Source organism: Xenopus tropicalis, chromosome 4, assembly GCF_000004195.4.
Source record: "Xenopus tropicalis strain Nigerian chromosome 4, UCB_Xtro_10.0, whole genome shotgun sequence".
In the NCBI taxonomy this organism is placed as follows: domain Eukaryota; kingdom Metazoa; phylum Chordata; class Amphibia; order Anura; family Pipidae; genus Xenopus; species Xenopus tropicalis.
The window spans coordinates 90,597,260-90,620,549 of NC_030680.2; the positions used below are offsets into that span (position 1 = coordinate 90,597,260).

Genomic DNA, 23,290 nt, shown 5'->3' on the forward strand with positions numbered 1-23,290 from the left:
CTTCCCGCGCGCAAAATAGAACAGGCAAAACAGAATACACGTGAGTGACGTCATCTGTATGCGCCGGAAGAAGAGGGGAAGGTGGCATTTTCTCCTGAGAGCAGAATAACTCGTAATCGAAGTGAGTTATTTTTTTTTTTTTGTAATACTTTCCAGCAATAATTTGTGCCCAGTGTATTACACACTGATATAAATGTTGGCGCACTCTGTACCGAAGGGTAATGGATAGGACACATTAGCTTGTTTCCACATAACCCAGGTGAAAGCATCTTATACAGCTGCAGTATCAAATCCAGGTTGCAGAAATTAGGCTTGCTAGGGACAAATGAATGCGATGCAGTTTCATACCGTCTGTGCTGGCTTGCAGATCTCATGGAGCATATATAAATGGTGCTTGTTATAAGTATAACTTGTACTAAGGCAGGGGGCTCAAACTCAATTTACCTGGGGGCCGCAGGAGGCAAAGTCAGAATGAGGCTGGGCCGCATAAGGGATTTCACAAAAAAAAGTCGGGAGCTGCTGATTGCGGAAATGACATTATGCCATCATAACAGTTATTATGGGAAGACGTTCTGTGTACACAATTAGCTCCTTACGTCTTCCCATAATAACTGTTATGATGGCATAACGTCATTTCCGCAGTCAGCAGCTCCCGCCCGCCGTGCCTTGCATTATCCCTTGAATCGCAATAAAAATCGCGAGCCATTCATTCGGCGTTGGTGCGGGCCACAAAATATTATACCGAGGGCCGCGAGTTTGAGACACCTGTACTAAGGCAAAACAGATTGGAAAAATGTAAATATGTAAATCAAATAGTGCAGACAAAGATATTGTTTTATTTTTTTAATATAAAGATGCAACAAAATACAAATAAGTCCTGATTATTTTTCTGCTTGCAGAATATGATTGACATGCTCTTTGCCTTTCTTACATACAGACAGATGAGGTGACCATGACCTCTTTAACAATCCCTGTGGTTGACATCCACAATGAGAACTTCAGTGAACTCTGGCCTTCCTTGTTGCTGGCTTTGAAGACATCCACTTTTATAGCTGTAGACACTGTAAGTGCCAGCAGTAAAACAGTTAAACATGAAACTATTGATATTTCCACTAGGGAGATATAAAGGAAATATTGACTTGAACAAATAAAGTTACAGAAAACTGAAATAGAAATAATTGTAATGTATAGCCCCTAATAGAAAAAAATAATAAGAAATAGAGGGAAAAAAGGAAACCTATCTAAATGTATGCATATTTATCCTTTATTGGGCAGCACTACTGTTATTCTGTTAAGTTTCTGGTTATCTTTATATATATATTTTCACACTGTTAGCACCAACTTGTGCCTTTTGTGCCTTTGCAGGAGTTAAGTGGTTTGGGAGAGAGGAAGAATTTGCTAAACCAGTAAGTAACAGGCCTGGTCTTGGAGCTGAACCTGTTGATAAGGAAACTTTCGTAGCCTTTGAAATCCCACCATTTCAACTGAACAGGTCCTCTCAATGTTGCAGTATTACAGTAACCTAAGCCTCTTTACAAAAAAAATTTTTTCTCATTAAAATACAATGCCATGTTTTTGTGCCACAGTAGACTTTAAAACGAATGACAATTCATGCTTTTTATTGTATTACACAGAAATGAAAGGGATAGACTTAAATTAGTCATCTTTAGCTTGCTACAAATGGTATGTATAGCCATAGTGCAAATCAGTGATCCCCAACCAGTGGCGCAGGAGCAACATGTTGCTCATCAGTACCTTGGATGTTGCTCCCAATGGCCTTAAAGGAGGTGCTTATTTTTAAGTTCCTGGCTTGGAGGCAAGTTTTGGTTGCATAAAAAACAGGTGTACTGCAAAAAAGAGCCTCCTGTAGGCTACCAGTCCACGTAGGGTCTACCAAATAGTCAATAGCCCTTATTTGGCACCCCCAGAAACATTTTTCATGCTTGTGTTGCTCCCCAACTCTTTTTACATTTGAATGTGGCTCACAGGTAAACAAAAAGGCTGGGGATCCCTGTTGTAAGTGATATACATTTCTATGTTTGTTGCAAGGCTGCGCCAGGTGTAAAGCCTCCAAGGGTAAAGAGACAGAGAGAAAAGATAAAAAAAAAAAAAACACCCAGATGTCTTTAACTGACACGATAGCTCTGGGACAGAGATATTTCCATTACATGCTAAGCATTTGTATGAATGTGTGTCTTAAGTCTATGCAATGTAGTTATGGAGTAACTTCTCCCAACCTTGCTTTTCAAGAAATGGTGGGAGCTGTACTTCTGCATCTAGTGACTGACTATTTAATCAGTGCAGCACTGAAGATCTTCAACAGGTCATCAACATTGTTGTGACAATTAGCAATAGCGGGAAATTGATCTTTATGTTCTATTTCAGGTGTGTAGAGGAAAGATATAAATCCATATGCCATGCTGCCAGAACAAGGTCAATACTCTCTTTGGGCATTGCTTGCTTCAAAAAACTACCAGAAAAGGTACATAAACATATTGTGGTACAGAGACCCATACTCTTAACCTTTGGAAGAGCACATTTATTTTTAGTAACTTTTAGGAATGTGGCAGTTTTGAGTTAAATTTACATCTATTGGTTACTGCTCAAACAGTTAAAAAAAAAAAACTCCTGACAATAAACCTAGTACACAACCAACCTGCCTTATAAAAGTTCTTCTTTGGTATTACAGTTTTGCCTTAAAAACTTTTTGGACAGTGATTTATGAATCTTGTTATCCATTGCTTTTCCAAACACCACCATTAAACTCCATTCAGGAACTGTAAATGAATGGACTTGTTTGTATCATAAGGAATCCATACATTTTTTTGTAATTTTGTCCATGTATATCATGTTTTTTAGGGGGACAATGCATACTTGTCTCAAATTTTTAACTTGACATTGCTGTGTATGGAAAATTATACCATAGAACCACAGTCTGTTCAGTTCCTAGTTCAACACGGCTTTGACTTCAACAAACAATATTCAGCGGGCATCCCTTACCAGAAGGGTAATGACAAGGTAACTATCTGATGCATTAAGTGCTGCATAAAGAATTATCTATCCTTAATATACTGGTTATTGCGCTAGTTATCGTATCAGTTGGGCCAAAGGCCAAGTGTTTGAATGTTGCATGAAGCCATATATGTATATGACCATATAACAAAAGTATAAGAGGGACCAAGTTGCACGATCTGTCACTTCTGGGTCTTCCAATGTTCCCTACATGTGACCAGGGGAGACACCTTTAGGCTTAGTTTCTGGAGAGTCATTTAGTATCCAGTTGGACTGCAAGTATTACAGTGGGCCCGGACTTTATTTTGAAACTTAAAGAAAAACTATACCCCAATTAAAGTAGGTCCCTATAAAAATATATTGCATACACAAGCTCATACAGTATTTAAAACCCTGCTTCATCTAAATAAACCAAAAATATACTTTTGTAGTAGTATGTGCTATTGGGTACTCCTAAATAGAAAATTGTAATTTTAAGAATTATGGGCTGCCTCCTGGGATCATAGGATTCACAGGGCACACAAACAAACCAGGGCACACATACATGCTAGGCCCCATCAGCCAATTAATGGACAGAGTTCTGTTTTCTGCTTCCACACTTCTTCCCGTTACAGTTAGAGCTATATTATTTCTGGTCAGGTGATCTCCGAGGGAGCACACAGCCCATCACTAAATGGTAGATCAAGGGAAAAGGATGTTAAAGGGCAATATTTACTGATCTATATATGTTTTCCTTTAATTCATTAAACACACTTTTCTTCTGTAAATACATATATTCTTAGTGGCATTTTCAGCAATATTAATCTGTTTTGTATAGCATCCCATAAGAGAACATCTCGGTATAACTCTGTTCATGGAGAGGTTGGACTGTGTTGACATACCAATTCATGTATATACAAGGTGCTGTTATCGCATAGGCTATTTAACACAGATCATACTAACTTTACTTTTCAATATTTCTAATAAATAATATTCAGCTTCATCAGTGTAACTGAATTATTTATTGTAGGACAATGAACATCATGTGAAGGGGATCCGCACACTGTTTCTGGAGTTGCTACGTGCGAGAAAGCCTTTGATCTTGCACAATGGCCTGATAGACCTGGCCTTCCTTTACCAGTGTTTCTATGCCCAACTCCCTGACAATTTGGGCAGCTTCATCGCTGACCTCTCAGAAATGTTTCCGGCAGGAATCTATGACACCAAATATGTTTCAGAATTTGAGATTCGTTTTACAGCATCGTACTTGGAGTATGCCTATAAAAAATGGTGAGTTAATAGGTTATATCTCTATATTCAGACAGATTACCAACACGTACAAATTTTAATTTTAAAAAATTTGCTAGGGCAAAGCTATAAGGTGTCCAACAATAAATACATTTATTTCTTGACTTAGGGATTCTTATTTCAAAAGCTGTTATTTGGTAACTAGCCAAACTTTATTTCATATTTTGGGAGTGCACAAATCCAATACTACAAGTCTTCAAAGAATTAAAGTTAAAGGAACAGTAAAATATGATAATACTTAATTCACCACAAAACTATAATAGTAGCCAATGCTTACCCCCACCCTGGATTTTTTAAAAGCTTCAGGTTAAATTTTACTTACAAAATGTTCCATAGCAGCAGGATGAGAGGCAACTTGCTTTCCTGTTTGTGCTGAACCAGAAGTTAGCACCTGAGGACCTTCAGCATTTTTATCAATGTATGTAGTTTAAATTTCTATTTCTATTCAGCTTTGGGGTTGGGGTGAACATAAATTTAAACTCTGTACACCAATAAAAGCTTTGTTGTCGAAGGTCCTCTCACATTTTTTTTTTATTTTGTTTATTCCAGATTTTGCATTTTTTTTTTTTTCTTTTTAGCAAACGTGAGAACAGTAAATTGATTGATTTAAGCAGAAAACACCTGAGCATTGAGTTTTGCCGTTACCCTGCCAGCATGTCTACTTTTGTGGATTATCGGCTCTGCTCCCTGCCAGACCCAGACAAGTCCAACTCTGAAGAGCAGCACATCTGTGACAGGTTTTCAGTGAGTCATGTTTTTACTGGTCACATTAACTTTTTAAATGAGTGAACTATCACACGTAATAATATGGTGTACAGGTATGGGATCACTTACGTGTAAACTCATTATTCAAATACTGACTCCATTTTAATCAAATAATTCACACACATTTTTAAAAATGACTTCCTTTTTCTTAGTAATAAAACAGTAACTTGTATGTAATCCTAACAGCATCAAGAATCCATATTCCTGGCAAAACAATCATATTGGAATAATTTGGGTTTAATGCTGAAATAATTTTTTAGTATACTTAAGGCATGGAGACCCCTTATCCAGAAAATCTCAGGTCCCAAGTATTCTGGACAATAGATCTCTATACCTGTACTAGTCTAATAAAAGTAAATTCCTGATTGCTATGGATTGCTACACACAGATTGGTCAGTGAGTGTATATGAGTAGATAAGCACCAAAGATTTAAATTTTACATTGTGTGGTTTTATGCTTAAAGGAACAGTAACACCAAAAAATGAAAGTGTATAAAAGTAACTAAAATATAATGTGCTGCTGCCCTGCACTGGTAAAAGTTGTGTGTTTACTTCAGAAAGTCTACTATAATTTATATAAATAAGCTGCTATGTAGCCATGGAGGCAGCCATTCAAAGGAGAAAAGGCACAGGCACATAGCAGATAGTTACATAGTTACATAGTTACATAGGGTTGAAAAAAGACCATTGTCCATCAAGTTCAACCCATCCGAGTAAACCCAGCACACAACCTATACTAACCAATCTATACACTCACATACATAAACTATATATATACAACCAGTAATACTAACTGTAGATATTAGTATCACAATAGCCTTGGATATTCTGATTGTTCAAAAACTCATCCAGGCCCCTCTTAAAGGCATTAACAGAGTCTGCCATTACCACATCACTAGGAAGGGCATTCCACAGCCTCACTGCCCTCACCGTGAAAAACCACCTACGCTGCTTCAAATGGAAGCTCTGTTCCTCTAATCTATAGGGGTGACCTCTGGTGCGCTGATTGTTTTTATGGGAAAAAAGAACATCCCCCAACTGCCTATAATCCCCTCTAATGTACTTTAACAGATAAAACACTATTGTATTCTACAGAACTTTTCTGTTATCTGCTATGTAACCTGTGCCTTTTCTCCAGCTTGAATGGCTGCCCCCGTGGCTACACAGCAGCTTATATAAATTATAGTAGTGTTACTGTAGCAAACACACCAGTTTTACCAGTGCAGGGCAACAGTGCATTATATTTTTATTACTTTAAAGCTCTTTCATTTTTTGGTGTTACTGTTCCTTTAAGACTGAATTTGAAACACTTGCTTAACTTTACTCCAAGAACAATCCCCAGTTTAAAAGTATAGACAACTTCTAGCTGTTCTCTTGAATGTTCTCTCATTAGGCAACATTTTTAGGGAGTTATCAACAACCCCCCTTTAGGCCGGTTACAGAGCATCTGTTGCAATTTGATACATTAATTGCTGGCAGTCAGTTTTTTTTTTTTAATGCGTGCGTCGTTCTTTTGACGTGCGCGTCCAAAGCCACCACACAGCAAATTTTTCACCCATCTCTGCTGGCAGTACTTTACAGAGGAGTTCAATAGAGAACGTTGTTTTTAGCCTATCTGGTTCTTCAGACTAAACAATAGTTTGGATTTTCAGAATGCAAGACAGGTAGGAGAGGTACAAAATAAGTCAGGTCAATTACATACAGTCTACTAAATAGCTAATTTCATCCTAGGTGAAGCTCTTTGTACAGCTAAAATGGATTATTTTGTACAACTAACAATACAAGTTTCCCTTTAAGGCTTATGGCTGGTGCCCAAATGGATTGAACTGTACCCAGTCTCATAATATTGACCTTATTATTGACGAGGATGAAAAGATATATGAGCAAAAGAAGAAGCAGCACAAAGGGAAAAGACAAAAATCTGTGGAGCCTTCAAATCAGAGTATAAAAGAAGAGGGATCAGAAAAGGTTTTGTTTACTTGCATGGAGCCCCCATGCAAGCAACCACGTGGGCCCAGTTCATTGGCTGGCACGAGTATAGCACATGGCTGCATAAATGAGGCATCACAGAATGAACTTGCAGACAGAGCAGACTGTAGAATGGAAGAAGACAAGAAAGAGAGCAGGAGTCTGACTATTATTCTTGAAAGTGCTGTAAAGAGTAAGGATCCTTCAGGTGATGAGAAAACAGTTTCCACCACAAGCCCAACTGAAGGCACTGACTTGGCAGGAAGAGTAAAAAGAGAGGATTCCAAATCAGCTGAGGGTGGCACACACAGAGCTGGGTTTGATGCTTTTATGACAGGTTATATTATGGGCTATGCATCGATGCTAAAGAAAGGGGGAAGCTCAGACACCTCTCCTGGAAATTGGCTTCCAGACTGTCATAATAAGATATATCTAAGTGGAAAAAATGTGCCACTTCAGATAATGAAAAGCGTTTTCTCCAAATCTTCCAGGGCCCATGCTCAGAAGGTGAAACTACTGTCTGGTAGCAGCTGGTGAACAGTGCTTTGTTACCTGGTTTTAGTTAGAAGACTCAGGCCCAGAGTTACTTTTCGCTATAGTTACCATGCAGAAGCAGGGAAAAGGAGGCAATGTTTAGGCTTCATATTCACTGCTAGAATGTAAGGAGAAAATTATTTTAAAGAGATTCCTAAAGGAAAACAAGCTGGCTTTGTTGACTGTGGCCTTTATTTTCTTTACTATTTGGCACAGTAAATCATCCACTAGGGTATGGCTGTTTTCCCCCATGACCCTTTAACTTTTGCAAAAGCCAGCACCTATTATGTTCAAGTGGTTTACTGATTGCAGATCTTTTTGTATATATTTCTTATAATACACTTCTAATACACTTCACAATTAAATCTGCATACTCATGTCTACTTTCACTCTTGTCTGGCAGAATGTTTGACCTATGAATTTAAAAAGAAGAAAGGCATAAACTATAGAGCTTGCAAGTGCATGCTTTGGTTATACAGTAGTATCTAAAAATTGTGTTAGCAGTACCAGGCAAAAAAAATACATTGTAACATACAAAAAGTCATATATTTATGCAACACTGTCAAATGAGCAAATGTAATTTTGCATCTGCAGCTTGAAGCAATCATTGTGCTTTTCAGTGCAGGACTTGTTAACCCTTTAAAGGTTATGCAACAATGGGTCCAGGTGCACATGCCTCGGACCTTCAACGAAAGGAGAGAAAAGTAGGATGGGCACCAACCAGACTGGGGCACTTTGGCTGAAGTTCCCCAGTTTGGCACAACGTGCGTAAGGCTTTTTGTAAAAATATATTCTTTAATAAATATTAAAGCGCCATTTATGTGACTAAAGTCCGGTTTGTGGCAGCCTACTTTGCTATAGTCCAGGAAAATAGGGTGCACAATTTGATGGGTTGCCCGTATTCAAAGTTAAAACATTGTATAAAATTATACAATCAAGTGCTTTTTATTCATTTTGATTTAAACCTGCCTTTTGTACTAAAGGATACAGGTAGAAAAAATGAATCTCAAGTTGTTTGTACCAGCTCAGATGTTCAGCAGCTCAGTGATGGGAGATCAATGCGTCAGAAGTTACTTTTGAGTTCCCCACTTTTGTTTTGGTTGTCTTTCTACCTGTTCGCTCAGGTACTTCTTCACGGCTTTGTGTTGCTTTTCCTGTTATAAACTTTGGGACAGATGGTACTATAATCAGACTCTTGACAGATGCAACTTTATACATTATTAACACTTAAAGAACCTCTAACACCAAAAAGTAAGACCTTAATATAAATGAAAAAGCACTGTACCCTGCATGTATAAAACGTGTGTTTACTTTAGAAGCTCTAATTCTTTATATAGATTAACTACTAGGTAGCTATTGTGTCTTCAAGTTTCGGTAGTGCTGTTAAGCTTTTCTGTTTTTTGGATTACTGGCCCATTAAGCTAAAGAGGCAGACAAAGTATTTTCTACTGGATGAAAAAAAAAAAAAAGCCCCATACTGCCCATCCCATTCCTCAATGAGTACCATAAAAACCACCTGTCACCTGGTAGAGACTTTTTTTGGCCAAAAAGTGCTGACTACAACATTAGGGCTTAGGCACATAGCGCCCAAAATTGTCCAGACTGTCTCCCTTTGATTTTAAAACCACATAGCATTGCTGGAATAGGCATTGCTTGTTTTGAAAACAATACACAATGGGCAAATTTGCCTGTGGGCAATAACACATGGCAACCAACCACATCGTTGCATTAATTTTTCCACCTGCAGCTATCTGAAAAAAGCCAATTGGTTTCTATGGGTTACTACCCATGGGAAAGTTTGCCTAGTGTTAAATATGTGATAATGAGCCCCAGTATCTGGCCAATAAACAATGTCAGGCACTCTCTGTAGAAGTCAGTTGGAGAAAGCAGGGTAGATTTGGGCTTTTCTCAACTAGCTAAAATACGCTTGCACAGAAAACATCCAAGTACCATAAAGGTGTAGTGCACCTCTCTATAAAATCTGCCTTACAATTCTGCCACAGGGTGGCACTGTAAGGAAGAAAGATTGATTAGTGATAACACTGCATGTTACTAACAATTACAACGTGTCTGTATCACTTTAAATGATTTGAATAGCCTAAATGTATGATTATCTGAGCATTTTAGATAAAAGATCACCAAAAAATGTTTTGAAGGACAAGTGCTGTGCTTTATTGCAGCATGTTTATCAGCCACCTAATCAAATAATGACATTTTTCCACAGATTGTTAAAATATTTGTTTTCTTCTGCTTTATAGCTTTCAAATGGGGGGGGCACTGACCTGGCAGCTAAAAAGGTTTTACTCTGTCAGGCTACATATTTGTTTTTTCTTTTATTACTTAGCTCTCAGTTTAGATCCTCTCCTATGCATCTTCTAGTCCAGGGATTCCCAACAGTTTTTTTTACCCATGAGCCACATTCAAATGTAAAAAGAGTTGGGGAGCAACACAAGCATGAAAAATGTGCCCAGGGGCACTAAATATGGGCTGATATTGCCTGTTTGATAGCCCCTATGTAGACTGGCAGTCTACATGATGTTCTGTTTGGCAGTACACTTCATTTTTATGCAACTAAAACTCGCCTCCAACCAGAATTTAAAAAATGAGCACCTGCTTTGAGGCCACTGGGAGCAACATCCAAGTGGTTGGGGAGCAACATGTTGCTCACGAACCACTGGTTGGGGACCACTGTTCTAGTCTGTCATTCAAAACACTGCTCAGGTTGCTATGGTAAACCGGACCCTAGCAACCAGAAAGTTGATGAAATTCCAAACTTGAGAGCTGCTATAAAAAAAAATGCTAAATAATTAAAAAAAAAAAAACAGGAAAATCAAAAAAAGAGGAAGTCCAACTGCAAATGGTCTCAGAATATGGGTACCTTCATGATACTAACATACTAATTACTAATACTAATTTTAATGTACCAACTTAGCCACTTCTGACCAAGTTGGCAGGCTTATGGGCTTGTTTGTGATTGTTAAAATGATAAGTCTGTCCAGCTGCTTAAATCTGCCATGTATCAGCCATTTATGAATCGGGTATATATGAAAAACCCTTCTGGCAAAAGGGCTGCAATGGCTGTTGATTCCATCTTCTCTCATTGGGTTTGTGTATGCAACTATTGTGTTCCAATCATTATGAACCTGCAGGACCCCATGCCAGTTGTATTCACCTAAAATGTATTATTTATATCCTCTGCCCTAAGCATGCAAAACCCAGCCTTGCATACCGCAGTTACTCGGTCAATACAGTTTCTGTCCCATGATGCTTTGCATTTGGAAGATGACAATAACAACACAACACAAAATCATTACAGGAGACACTTTAATCTGAAAGTAAGATATTACTCCAATACAGTCATAATGGAAAATGTTTAGCCCAAGTCTTTGGTTGCCTATTAAAGAAACAAATACACAGCTTTCATTGGCAGAGTGAGAAAGAACATGGTTAATAAATATACATACAATGACTAAACAGTACAATGACTGCAGCTTAAGTAATTCACTGGCAGTGTTACATTTCCAAGGCTCTTGGATACTCCTTAACTAATTATGACATCTCTGTTATATACAAAATGACTGGATTTTAAGACTTAATACATCTCCTTCATAAATATGAAAATAGACCATCTCTCAAAGTGTCTCGAGAACCAAGGTTGACTGCCAAAAACATTAAATGTCTTGCATAGAAATGTAGTGACAGCAGAACATAAGTGCAAATAAAAAGTATTCAAGTGTCCATAGCTATCAGACTAGGAAGAAGGTTCATGCAACATAAACAGCTCATCTACAAGATCCCCATATGGATTGCCTTTCAGAAGAATACAGAATGAGCCATTCTTAAGTCCATCTTTACTGGTGTCACAGTAGTTTATACAAAATAAAATAATAAAACTGGTTAAACAGATGTTTATATGGCATAATGAACAGACTGGATCACGGTTTTCATCTCTGAAACCATTTTGTACAATTTAAAACAAATAAAATTACATACTGTGATCAATTTAATATAACTGTACATATTTATACATCAACATCATGTAGGAGGCGCCATGAAAACTAAAGTTCCCTTTGCAGTAGACATGAAGCAGAATCGTTGCACCCAACCTGTGGCCTATATTTGTTATTCTATAGATTCAGACTGAGGAAAATTAAAAAATATCAAAAAGGTATATGGTAGTGTAGGTTAATAACCGGGGAGGGGGGGAACGGCAAAATATGGCCTGATCCTTGCTCGGGATCACTCAGATTCTCCAAAAAAACTCTGAGCTCAGAGCACAAGGAGAGCTTTACTTCTTTATCTTGGATTTTGTGCTCACACCATAGCATGGCTTATCTAGGATTTGCTACAGGGAGAACCAGAATAAGCAAAGCTGCTCATAGCACTGTATAATAAGTGCAGGTTTGCAGATTTTATTTCCAATCCACATTGAAACATTTTCCAGTATCCCGAGCGGCCAGATGACCTAGCGATACAATGGCTACACCATGTGGTATGGAAGCAACACTATAACCCCTTACATTGGAGTGTTTTTTTGTTTTTTATAAAGGCGGCCCTTGTTGAAAAATCAGCCCAAATATACATTAAGGGACAAGTAACTTCTAAATAATACAACAATTGGTTTCTGGTGTAATACAATTACTGGGTCAGATATCCTAAAAGGCCTCTTCTGCATTGTGCTTGGCACGGGTGAATACTTACGCTGGCACAGTATTCTCAGATTTGTTTATAAAAGCTATACTACCAACTGTTAATTGTCCACTGCTGGCTAATGTATCGGTATGCAAAATCAATAGGAGAAAGATGAGGCAGGTTGTAGCCACCATCTGCTGAACAAAGAAAGCTTAAAGGAACAGTAACACCAAAAAATGAAAGTGTATAAAAGTAATTACAATATAATGTACGGTTGCCCTGCATTGCTACAACTGGTGTGTTTGCCTCAGAAAGACTACTATAGTTTATATAAGTTAGCTGCTGTGTAGCCATGGGGGCAGCCATTCAAAGGAGAAAAGGCACAGGTTACTTAGCAGATAACAGATAAACCCCCATTATATGGGGCTTATCTACTAGTTATCTGCTCTGTAACCTGTGCCTTTTCTCCTTTTTTCCAGCTTGAATGGCTGCCCCCATGGCTACACAGCAGCTTATTTATACAGTAGCTTTTCTGTAGCAAAAACACCAGTTTTTTGTAGAGCAACAGCACATTATATTTTAATTACTTTAAAACACTATCAAAGTAAAATTATTTTTACATGCTGCTGTTTTAGTATCCACTGGACGCATAGATACATAATCCTGTTTAACCAGCAATGTTATAGATCATATAGTCATCCACACACCCCACTCAGAGATATTTGCCAGGTGCTGACCAACAAAACAAAAAAAGTATCCACAGAAAGCACTCATCTACACGTTGTGCCATGTGTGCTTTCAGTTGTACCAGAAGAGGGCAGATGTGCCCCAAAGATCTTTTGAATGGGGAAGATGCTTGAGCTGTGAGACAGAACACAAGATTTTAGCCCATAGAGTGATCAGCTGACAGACATGTCACCTTTCATACTCATTACACATCCTTACACACAGGCCTAGTGTGCCTCTAGTCTACAACACAGGAGTTAACTGATCCTTGTCTCTTTCATGGCAGTGCACATAAACACTGACTCCCAATTGTGCTTAGATGTGCTAAGAATTTATAGGTATGAATGGTGGACATAGCAGACCAGGATGGAAACAGAAGAGCAAAAAGGCAAGGGTAACACAATATCAGCCAACCTGCAGCATTTTAGTTGTTGCTGAAATACATTACCCCCCTCACCCCCAGCATGTTAGGACCATATACTTTATATGTACAATGAGACCTTGCATTCTATATAGATTTGCCATTGTTAAACACAGACATTCCTCTCTATACATGCAGTAAAGCAAGGGTTACACATTTCAAGTCAGAGCAAATCTACATTTTGAGAAGGAACTCATGTGAAACATCAAAGTGTGACTAACAGCCATTTCAGCTTCACTGCCAAAGAGCCATCTGCAGTTAAAAATTCTCAGTGAATTGGTATAAAGCAGTGTATATATTTATAATAGCATGTCTAGGACCCAAAGCTTTTAAGTGTTCATAGTAGTGTAATTATATCCCACATACCTCTGTAATTGCCGTATGTTAGTAACTATTCTGAAGGATGCAGGCACCTCTACATTTTGGGTTCTATTTGACCTTACAGAAAATGTACAGTGACTGACTCATTGCTACATCTGCTATGGACTGGAATTCTAGAAGCTTTTATAAGAGCATGGTCTTAGCAGTAGGCCCAAAAGAGCACCTAATTAAAAACTTTCTTACCAGGAAAAGAAAAACACTTGGCCTACATTCATTAAGAAGGAGCAGCATATAATCTTAGTCTTGCATCCACAGGCTCAAACACAAAAGGCATAATTAAGCCATAAGTGCCAGCCTAGGCACAGGCTTATTCTCTATGCTGACTGCTGAATCAGGCACAGTGATGGCTGACAGAATGAAACTGCATGGTTAGTTTGGCTCAGTAACAGGAAGTTTGTCTCACCAGACTGCATCACTTCCTGCTGCTGCATCACTGCAAGGCGTGCTGAAGTTAGAGCTATGGAGCAAAAGCAGGCTGAAGAAAGAGAAAGTTGCGGGAAAAGATGGCAGCTTCTCTTTCTTTAGCCTGCTTTTCATTCAATAGCATTAAGATCAATGGCAGACAAAGGAGTTTTGTCTAGTACTGGATGACAATAGTTAAAATGCCCCATGTGCCACATCCTTTAATTTGAAGATGGCTGTATTCTAATCAAGAGTTATTTTTCACTCATTTTTAGTTAGCTGTTCAACCTCTCTCCAACATGCAAATGCTATCTAGTTCCTTGGTTTGTCACTGGCTAGGACAGGGATTCAAAAATAGGAGACTTAATAGCGGGGGTGGGTCCATATTTGATGTTGGGTCACCACAACCCCCTGAAATGAAAATTTCCACCATATGAGATATATAAACCTGCTGGGAAACACTGATATGAGACAGCATGTAGCTAGATTTGAATAATTATTGTTATATGTAATTTCTTATCTTTCTGTTCAGGTCCTTACACATGGTGCATTTTTTCTGCCTTCATATTTTGTCCAGGAAAAAAGTGCCCAATGCAGCCCAAGCCTCCTCTAGCTCAGGTGTTTTCAATTCAAATGTGACGTTATGGTGCTTTTCCACTAGGAAAAATATGACACCAAAGAAACTGCTGTGTGTGCCACAGGTGACTGGTCTGCGGCTGAGACCACTTGCCTTTTTGTTAACTCTGACTACACACACAAACCACAATACTGACAATAAATGCTAGCCACCACCTTTTTACCAAGAAATATAAATATGGCAGATATCCCCTCTGGCTTCCTATATACATGGTATATAGTTTTCATAAGCTTTGTAACTGTAAACATCATTGTATACAACACACGTGCATGCATGTGTGCACAAACACCTAATTTACAGCAGAACTTAAGACATAGCCCTTAGGTCTGTCTTTATAAACAGCATGTGAAGTTAAAAGCAAAACAAAACATACCTTAAAACACTGTACAATTAACAGTGGCAATGAAACAGTGTCATCGCAGAGTTACAATTTACTAAACTCATTACGCTAGTGCTTTAATTAGGTGCTACCAAGGCAGCAAGAAGTTGTCTATGTCCGTGTAGCTGACAGGCTACAGCCCCAAAAACCTATGGGTGCTGGGGGATGCACTAGCAAGTGTTGCACAGAGAAGGAGACAGGGTTAATGGGGTGGATTGGAAAGACCCACTAACAGTGGCCATTTTCTAAACTGTGCCGTCCCAAAGAAATCCCAGCAAAAGCATGGGTGGTTAGTTGCAATGCAACAAAATTTGGGGGACTGCAGCTCTGGCAAAACAGGGTTAATCATTTATGCAGGATCCCTTCCAACATATTTAAAGAAAGCCATGATTGGTGTTTGAATTCAGATTAGTATTGACCAGAAAAAAAAAAAAAAAAAGCCCATTCACACTTTCATTTATAATACAAATCCTATGTTGTATCCATGTTCTGCAACAATAACCTGTAGGCAAAATTAATTACCACGTAAACCCCAGAAGCAGCTCTGGACGCTTCAATAAGCAACACAGGAAGAAATGCAAAAAGTCACATTTTAACAGTGCTTTGCAGAATCCTGCAGCTGGACAAAGAGGGAGAGTCCTTGCTATCTGCAACAGTATTCTCTAAAGGTAGCAACGTGACACCTCCAACCCTGGTTGGGCTACTAAAGCTGATAGAGGAGGCCGACAAAGCAGTGGAAAGATTCTGGCTCGTTTCCTCCTCGATTTCCATAGCTTCAGAGCTCGAGAACAAATCAAAGGAGTTCTCCTCCTCAGAATATGAATTAAGCGACTTTTGAGAGCAGTGTGCATGCTTTTTATTACTGACCAGCAGCTGGTTATAGTACGCCTGCACTTTATTCTCAGTTCTGCCAGGGCAAAAGCCATTTGCTTCCTGTGTGAAAGTTGCATCGGTGCAATCCATATCCTCATCATTTGCCTGCAAATACTCTGGAGATCTTGGCCTAAATGGAGGTATATCCTGTACACTATACTTGACACTTGAGAGGAGCTTCTGTCGTACCTCAGACCCAAGTTGTGCAGGATCAAATTTGCCAACAGTACAGGAGAGCCCTGAACTTGTGCAATCCTTTCTAAGAAGCTCAGGAGATACCGGCAAGGATCTGCAACGTCTTCGGGGAATGATAGAGAAGTCCACGATGTCCTGACTTAATAGCTGCCTTATCTGTCCACTTGTTCCTGCCGCCAGAGACCCATCTCTTTTGGGTGAATGTAAATCAAACACATGAGAAATAACAGATTTGCTAGGCATGTCAAAGAATTTGATCCTTCCTTTTAAGTCTTCCCTGGCACTAAAGGGATTAACTTTGCGCACAGCTCCCTTGCTGGGAGTGTAGAATGGGTCCTGCACATTGACCTTCCGCAGTGGCTTACGTGCAAATATATCAGACTGGCTGCGGGATAAAGTAATGTTTCTTCTGGGGCGTGGGGACTTCTGAGGAATTTTGTCATCCTGAGGCACCATAGAAATCAGGCGCTTTACCCCCTGGCATTTGTCATTGGGCCCTGAAAGACAAAACAAAGGGATACAGAATATATTTTTATAAACAACATTAAAAAAAGTTTGCAGTATTATTTATTAAATGGACTATAGAACTATTACACTTTTTGTAATTCTTAGGGGGAAAAAAGTTTTTGTTTTTTTTAAGGAAGTACTGTGTGGTATAAAGGGTTCCAGTATGGGCTCTAGACTAATACAGGCATGAGATCTGGTATTCAGAATGCTTGGGATCTGGGGTTTCCACATTAAGATTTTTTTTTAAATACACTTATTTGATTAATTGGACTCCATAGCACATCTCCTTCCCATAATTTAGGGCTTTCTGGACATCTGGTTTCTGGAAAATAGATCCTATACCTGCACACTTGCCCATAAACTGGTAAAAAAAAAATGCTTGTCAGCCATGTAGTCCTGTGCTCACAATGGTTATCTCGCCCAGCAAGATTACTGATAATATGTTTGACAATGTTACACCACAATTCAATTCAGCCATTACGTGGCGTGTTTACCCACCCCTGCCCTAGTTTCTCATCTTAGCATTTTCATTTTAGATAACTGTACTTGAACTTTGTGTCTTATAACAAACACTGAGGTCATTCAGGTTTGTAAAATCATCAGGGCTGGGCTTAGACCAATTTTCCTGGTTGGTTCAGTCGGGCCCCACACAGGTGCAGCCTTGTGATGTGTTGTTGGGAACACATCTCACCGATATGAACTTGCTTTCCTAAACTCTATAATGCAGTGAAATTGAGTTTAAGGGATGTACAGTAAATTCAGACTTAAAGACAGCACACCTATACATGCATTCCCACTGCATTACAGAGATCATCAAAACAAATTCACCTGGGGAGGCTGCCAGGAGAATCTTCCAGAATCTGCAGGCCAAGTTTGCCTTGTGTTTTTATATCTCCAGCAAACACTACACAGCACATAGATGAATTGTTCTCTTCAAATGCAACTGGTACTCCAATTAAGAAGCCATTGCGTATCAGTTACTGTGCAGCAGTGATAAGCCACACTTCCCGTTCTCTGTGCCAAATGACCGGAAGTGATGCTACAGTTCATTGAAAGGAGCATGCATGCTGGGGCCAGAGAGGATTCTAGGTTCACAATTATAAAGTAGATGTAATTCTACAAGTAAAGAAGTGGCAAAGTCTCTTTTCACCCTCTCAAGAATATTAATCAGCACTCAACACCTTGTACTAAATGTGTGGTATATGTTCCAAATTTGGCCCCACAATAGCTTTGGCTTGCTCTTTTAAGAGACAGTATACCCCCTTGTTTAACAACTTTAATGAATAGGGCTTGTGCAGATCATATTTTTTGCCTATTGTTTAAATCATAACAAATCTATGATTTTTGTTATTTACTGAGCAAGAGGTAATATGGGAAAATTGAAGTTCTGTGTTTGGTCCTTGCAAGGTTAGGTAACCAGTGCACAAAATCTTCCTGCATAATGGACTCCTGCTAACAAAACAGTCATAATGAAAGTTTAAAAAAATAAATAAATAAGTGGCACCCTTACCCTCTTCTCACAAATATTATATATCATGATCTGGATCACAGAAAAACCCTGCAGACTCTTCTCAGTGATTCTGCAGCGTGAGAAGCAACTCAGTGCAAAGTTAGTTCATTTTCCATGTGCAGAGTTTACTAAACAATGCATCAGAGCCCCAATGTACGTTACCAGGCAGCAGTGCGCTTGGGGGTTTGTGAGCCACTCACCTTTAGCGAGAGAGATGGGTTTGGGCTCTATGTTATTCTCACTCAGATCTTTTCTCTCCCTTTCTGCCTCCTCATTTCTTAAACGATTTAGAATGTTCTCAAGCTGCTTTGCAATATCTATAAAGGAAGGACGGAGTTTTGGGTCCATCTAGAAAAGAAAACAAAAAAAGCACTTTTTTTCTACAATGTTTTAATAGTGAGATGGTAAAACAGACCTCCTTTATTTAAGCTTGTGTATAGTTAAAGAAACACACACCCCTTTAGACATCCTACTGCAAAAATCTAGTTTCTTCTTCATGAAAATCACGTGTGGCCTGAATTCCACGTGACTGTAAGGTGAATGTGACAGTGGCATGGAAATGCCTTTTCATCAATCATGTTAAGTTAGCAATTTTTACTTGCTCTGGGTTATTGCAAAGGTGCATATATGCAGTAATGGAAAGAGCAGAACTTAGGACTGGTTTTAGTTCAATAAACTGAGGTATAATAATTTACTCCTAAGGTGGACATAGGCAGGCAGATTTTAGCTGCTGATTCAGGTCCTTCAGACCACTTTGGCAGCTTATCTGCCCATGTATGGGGCCCCCCTGACGGGTGTACAGGACTTACAGAGATCCGGCCTAAAATTGGGCAGATTTGATTTTCTGTTTGATCGGGGACCACATCAGCTTGGTGATGCGGTCCCTGATCACACGGTGCCTTTGCCCGCCGTTGTAATTCAATTGTTTGTCCCCACCTTTAGGTGGGGCCAAATGATCGAAGATCCACTTGCTTAGCGACCTCGTCAAATAAGCAAAAATTTCCTATGTATGGCCACTCTTAGAGAGATTTGTTGCCCCCCCATGAAACCTGTGCTACAGGCAGCTTTTAAAGGGTACCTGTCACCCAAAGAAATAATTTGAAATTATTTTATATTGTGTTTGTTAAGCAAAATAAACTTCCTTTACATTATATAAGTAATATAAATCTTGTTTCCTTCAGTCCTGGAATTACACAATCACAGCAAATAGGCAGGTGCCATTTTGATGAGACTGTTATTAAGGTAAGCTTTGTTTTACCCCAAAATCTTGTGTATGTGCCAGAATGGGGGACCAGATGCCCAGACCATTGCACTGGCTACACAATTAAATGGCTAGGAGAGAGGGGGAATGTGAGAGTTGAATTGAAAGTTAAAGTACTTGTCTGCCCCCGCCTCTATGCCTAAGGCAGGCAATATATGATTGACAGCTGGGATTTTTAAATGCCTTTATAATGGGTTTGAATGTGTTAATATAAAAATGAATTTGGGTTTCTTGTTTAATTTGAAAATGACTTTTATTATACAGCTTTTTATGTCTGGGTGACAGGTCCACTTTTGAAAATACCCTTTGTGTTGTAATCAATGGGAATTGCAGCTGGAACAACTGACTACCCTCATAATTCTGCCACAGGCAATTTTACAAATTATGCAGCTAAGGACTGATGTTGACTAAAGGTATTTTCAGGAGAGTTGGCATCCATGGGTATCAAATCTCCCAGTGTGCCATCACCTTTAAGGTTGAAGTGATAATCTCCACACCCTGTAAGGAACCTGTGCTGGCCTTCTGCAGCCTTCATCATTGTGCAATGCAGCTCATTTCTATAAAATATTTATGTTTATTGGGATTTTGTTGGGTACACTTGTTTAGAAAGTGGTTATGGATGCAATCACTAAAAAAAAAAAAAAAAAGCACAAAGCATTTATCAAGAGAGCTACTGCTGCTCAACAAGTGACAAGGTGATTATAGCACAGGATTGCCAAGAGACAGAGAAAATGTCTAATCAATAAGGCAAAACCCAAACAGTCAATATTTAAATGTATTAATTTGTGCTAATATGTGACCTATTTAAAAAAAAAAAAAAAATGAAGTTTTTATCCAAAACAATTATACATCCTCTTCAATAAATACGTTATTACTCCTGCAGTCCTTCTCTAGTTAAATCCTGTTTTAGCATAACTTGGTGTTTTGGGTGGTTTCCTTGCTCATTAAATGCTATATGGTTTTACGCAGTCAAATGCCTATTGCAGGAGCTGTACGTCACCTTAGCTAGTATGTCCCACCTTCTCTGTTGAAGTTTTGTCAGCAGAGAATGTTTAGAGGGAACAGTTTAACCCACAAATACAAAGTGCACTAAAAAGCAATGTAAAAGCCACAAGTTTAGCAATGTGTGTGGGTTACCTGCCCTGATGATTGAAGCTTGCCATTGGTTTGGCATGAAAGGTCTGTGTGAAATTCTGACTGTTTGCTACAGATTGTGTGGTTTGTCAGGCATGAACAAATCTTTAGTGTAATGTACTTGGAGATTTAGATTCCCAGTTAAATACAATAATCTTACTGTAAATGATAAAGTTATTGGAGAACTAAAGCTTAAGTAGGGCAGTACATTATGTTTTAGGAGGCAACTGCAGTCCTTTAGCAGGGAAGTCTCTGAATATGCTCGCCATCTTCTTTTCTCCTAATTCACTGCGCATACTCTGTGCTGCTGTCAGTTACTGAGCTTATGGGGCGACACACAATACAATATATATAGAATATAAATGTCACAGCATTAGACTGATTTGTTTTTTTATATCTCAACTGTAACTGATACTGTATTGTAGGGGTCCCCAAACTTCTTTACCCATGAGCAACATTTAATGAAAAAAAAGTTGGCGAGCAATGCAAGCATGAAAAAAGTTCCTAGGGAGTGACAAATAAGGGCTGTGATTGGTTATTTGGTAGCCCCATGTGGACTGGCAGACTATAGGAGGCTCTGTTTGGCAGTACACATGGTCATACCTCCAAAAATTGCCTATATGCCAGAAATTTAAGAATGGACACCTAGTTTGAGGCCATCGGGGGCAACATCAATGCAGTTGGTAAGCAACATGTTGCTCATAAGCCACTGGTTGGGGATCACTGCTGTATTGCTACAACCCAAGTTTCACTGAGCATTAAAATAGTGTATTCAAAAACAGGAAAATTAATATTTCAAAATCTTACAAATATTCATATATCTATGGAACAATATCTACTTCCTCTTTAAAAGTAGCGTATTAATTTAACATGGCTTATATAATTAAGTACCATTTTTTTTTTACACTTTTGGTGTTGCTGTCATACAATGTCAAGTACAATGGTATGTTATATTTTCAGACTGGATTACATAGATTACAATGAATCAAACAGATAAAAAAAAAAACTGGTTATGCAAGTCTGGCTTCACAGACCAAGTATGGTGTCCAGTGGGCCAGACCCACATCTAATTTCAGCACATCCACCTCTTGCACACTGCACACCAGTTACAACAGCATTTAATGCAAAGGGCAGGTCACGGTTCTGAAAATATACAAAATAGCCGAGATACAGTTTATGGTATTACAGGTTCAGGCTGTGTGCAGGTAAGAGTTTTTTGTTTCGGTCAAACCAATAGTTTACAGGAAAGCCTCACATGATCATTGCTAAAGAATGTAAGTGGCCAAGCATGTATCTTATCACTTGTTGGCTCCATGACTTCAGCACAACTAGTGTCACTAAGGAACACTCACAGCACGGCTCATAAACTACTGTCACATATTACATTAGCAGCACATCTGCAGGGATCACATACAATGAGGCCATTGCCAAACTTTAAAAAACGATTTTATTTTAATATACAGTATATATATATATATATATATATATATATATATATAATATATATATATTAGAAACACTTGCTCTCTCCTCACCCAAGTTTCCGCAGCTACTATTGTGTTTAATAATAGAAATCATTATTTTCCCAGTTTAAGGCCACTTTTCTTCTTAAGACTCAATTTTTCTTGATACAGAGCAAGCTGTAGAAAGGGAAATCCCTAAAAAGTGTAAGGAAGGCCCAATAAAATGTATCCACCCCAATAATTTGCATCCAGCCTAGCAGAAATAACATGTAAAATAATGATTTCTCTATTATTGTGAGCTAGAGAAAGTGCTGGCAATTTACACAAAAAGTAGAAATGTAATGGAAACAATGGGCCAATGGTTACTCCTGGGATCACATGCCAGCTTTCAGAAGAGCAGCTCTATCTGAGCCAATTCCTCAGGACATCTCTGAGCTGCACCTATCTATGGTATTTGCTTCCACACTCCATCTTCTGGTCTCTACGATTTCTCACATTTTAGCACTGTTAAGTAAAATTCCTTGGCTAAACAAAAAACTTTAATAAGCACATTTTATTCTAGCAAGATATTATAAGATACTCTAGACCTAATTGCTGAAGGCTAATTAACTAACTCAAATCATGTTTATAACATATCAGAATAGGGAATAACCAATAAACAGTTATTTACTGCTACTCACTAATATCAATATAGAAGGCTGTAGGATGCTACTCTATATATAGTGTTACATTGACAGTGTAGTATTTTTAGATTACACTAACAGCTTGTGAATACTCTTTCTACATATTTACATTTATACATCCAAGAAAGCATCTCAATGTTTCTGGTCAGGCATTCCCAATAGAACATCACAATTTGTTTTAGTCATAGGGCAATTGACAAGTATATTTATATTTTTGATTGTATAGAACACAGAGATAAATCCAATACAGCAAAACCTTAGTGCAAATAAATGTTAAGTTTGGATATTACTGCCCCTTATGAGTATATCCAGTAAATTCTCTATACTAAGGGGCACATTTACTAATCCATGAATCCGAAGCCCAAATGGACAAAAATCAGATTGTAAACAAAAATTCTGCGACTTTTTAGTTGCCGTCGCGGTTTTTTTCCGTATTTTGCGAGATTTTTCGTTGCCGTCGCAATTTTTTCGTATTGAGCAATAGTAAACGGCGGAAAAACCAATCCGATTTTTTCATGACA

General features: G+C 38.6%; 2 protein-coding genes across 4 annotated transcripts in view; one reads left to right on the forward strand and one right to left on the reverse strand.

The window, feature by feature from the left end:
- The first annotated feature begins 52 nt into the window (after window positions 1-52).
- toe1 (target of EGR1, exonuclease) lies at window positions 53-8,275 on the forward strand. 2 transcript variants are annotated; one of them, NM_001126655.1, is given in 8 exon segments: window positions 53-121; window positions 938-1,063; window positions 1,366-1,406; window positions 2,386-2,482; window positions 2,860-3,018; window positions 4,022-4,281; window positions 4,878-5,043; window positions 6,861-7,954. In NM_001126655.1, coding segments are annotated over 7 exon segments (1,542 nt in total). In that variant the 5' UTR covers window positions 53-121; window positions 938-952; the 3' UTR covers window positions 7,569-7,954.
- A 5,596-nt stretch (window positions 8,276-13,871) lies between these two features.
- tesk2 (testis associated actin remodelling kinase 2) overlaps window positions 13,872-23,290 on the reverse strand; it is a 57,712-nt gene continuing 48,293 nt past the window's right edge. The window contains exons 10-11 of one of the 2 annotated variants that reach the window (XM_012961315.3): window positions 18,429-18,576; window positions 13,872-16,708 (exon numbers count right to left, since the gene is read on the reverse strand). In XM_012961315.3, coding sequence (XP_012816769.2) covers window positions 15,729-16,708; window positions 18,429-18,576 — 1,128 coding nt within the window. In that variant the 3' untranslated portion in view covers window positions 13,872-15,728. 2 annotated transcript variants of the gene reach the window in all.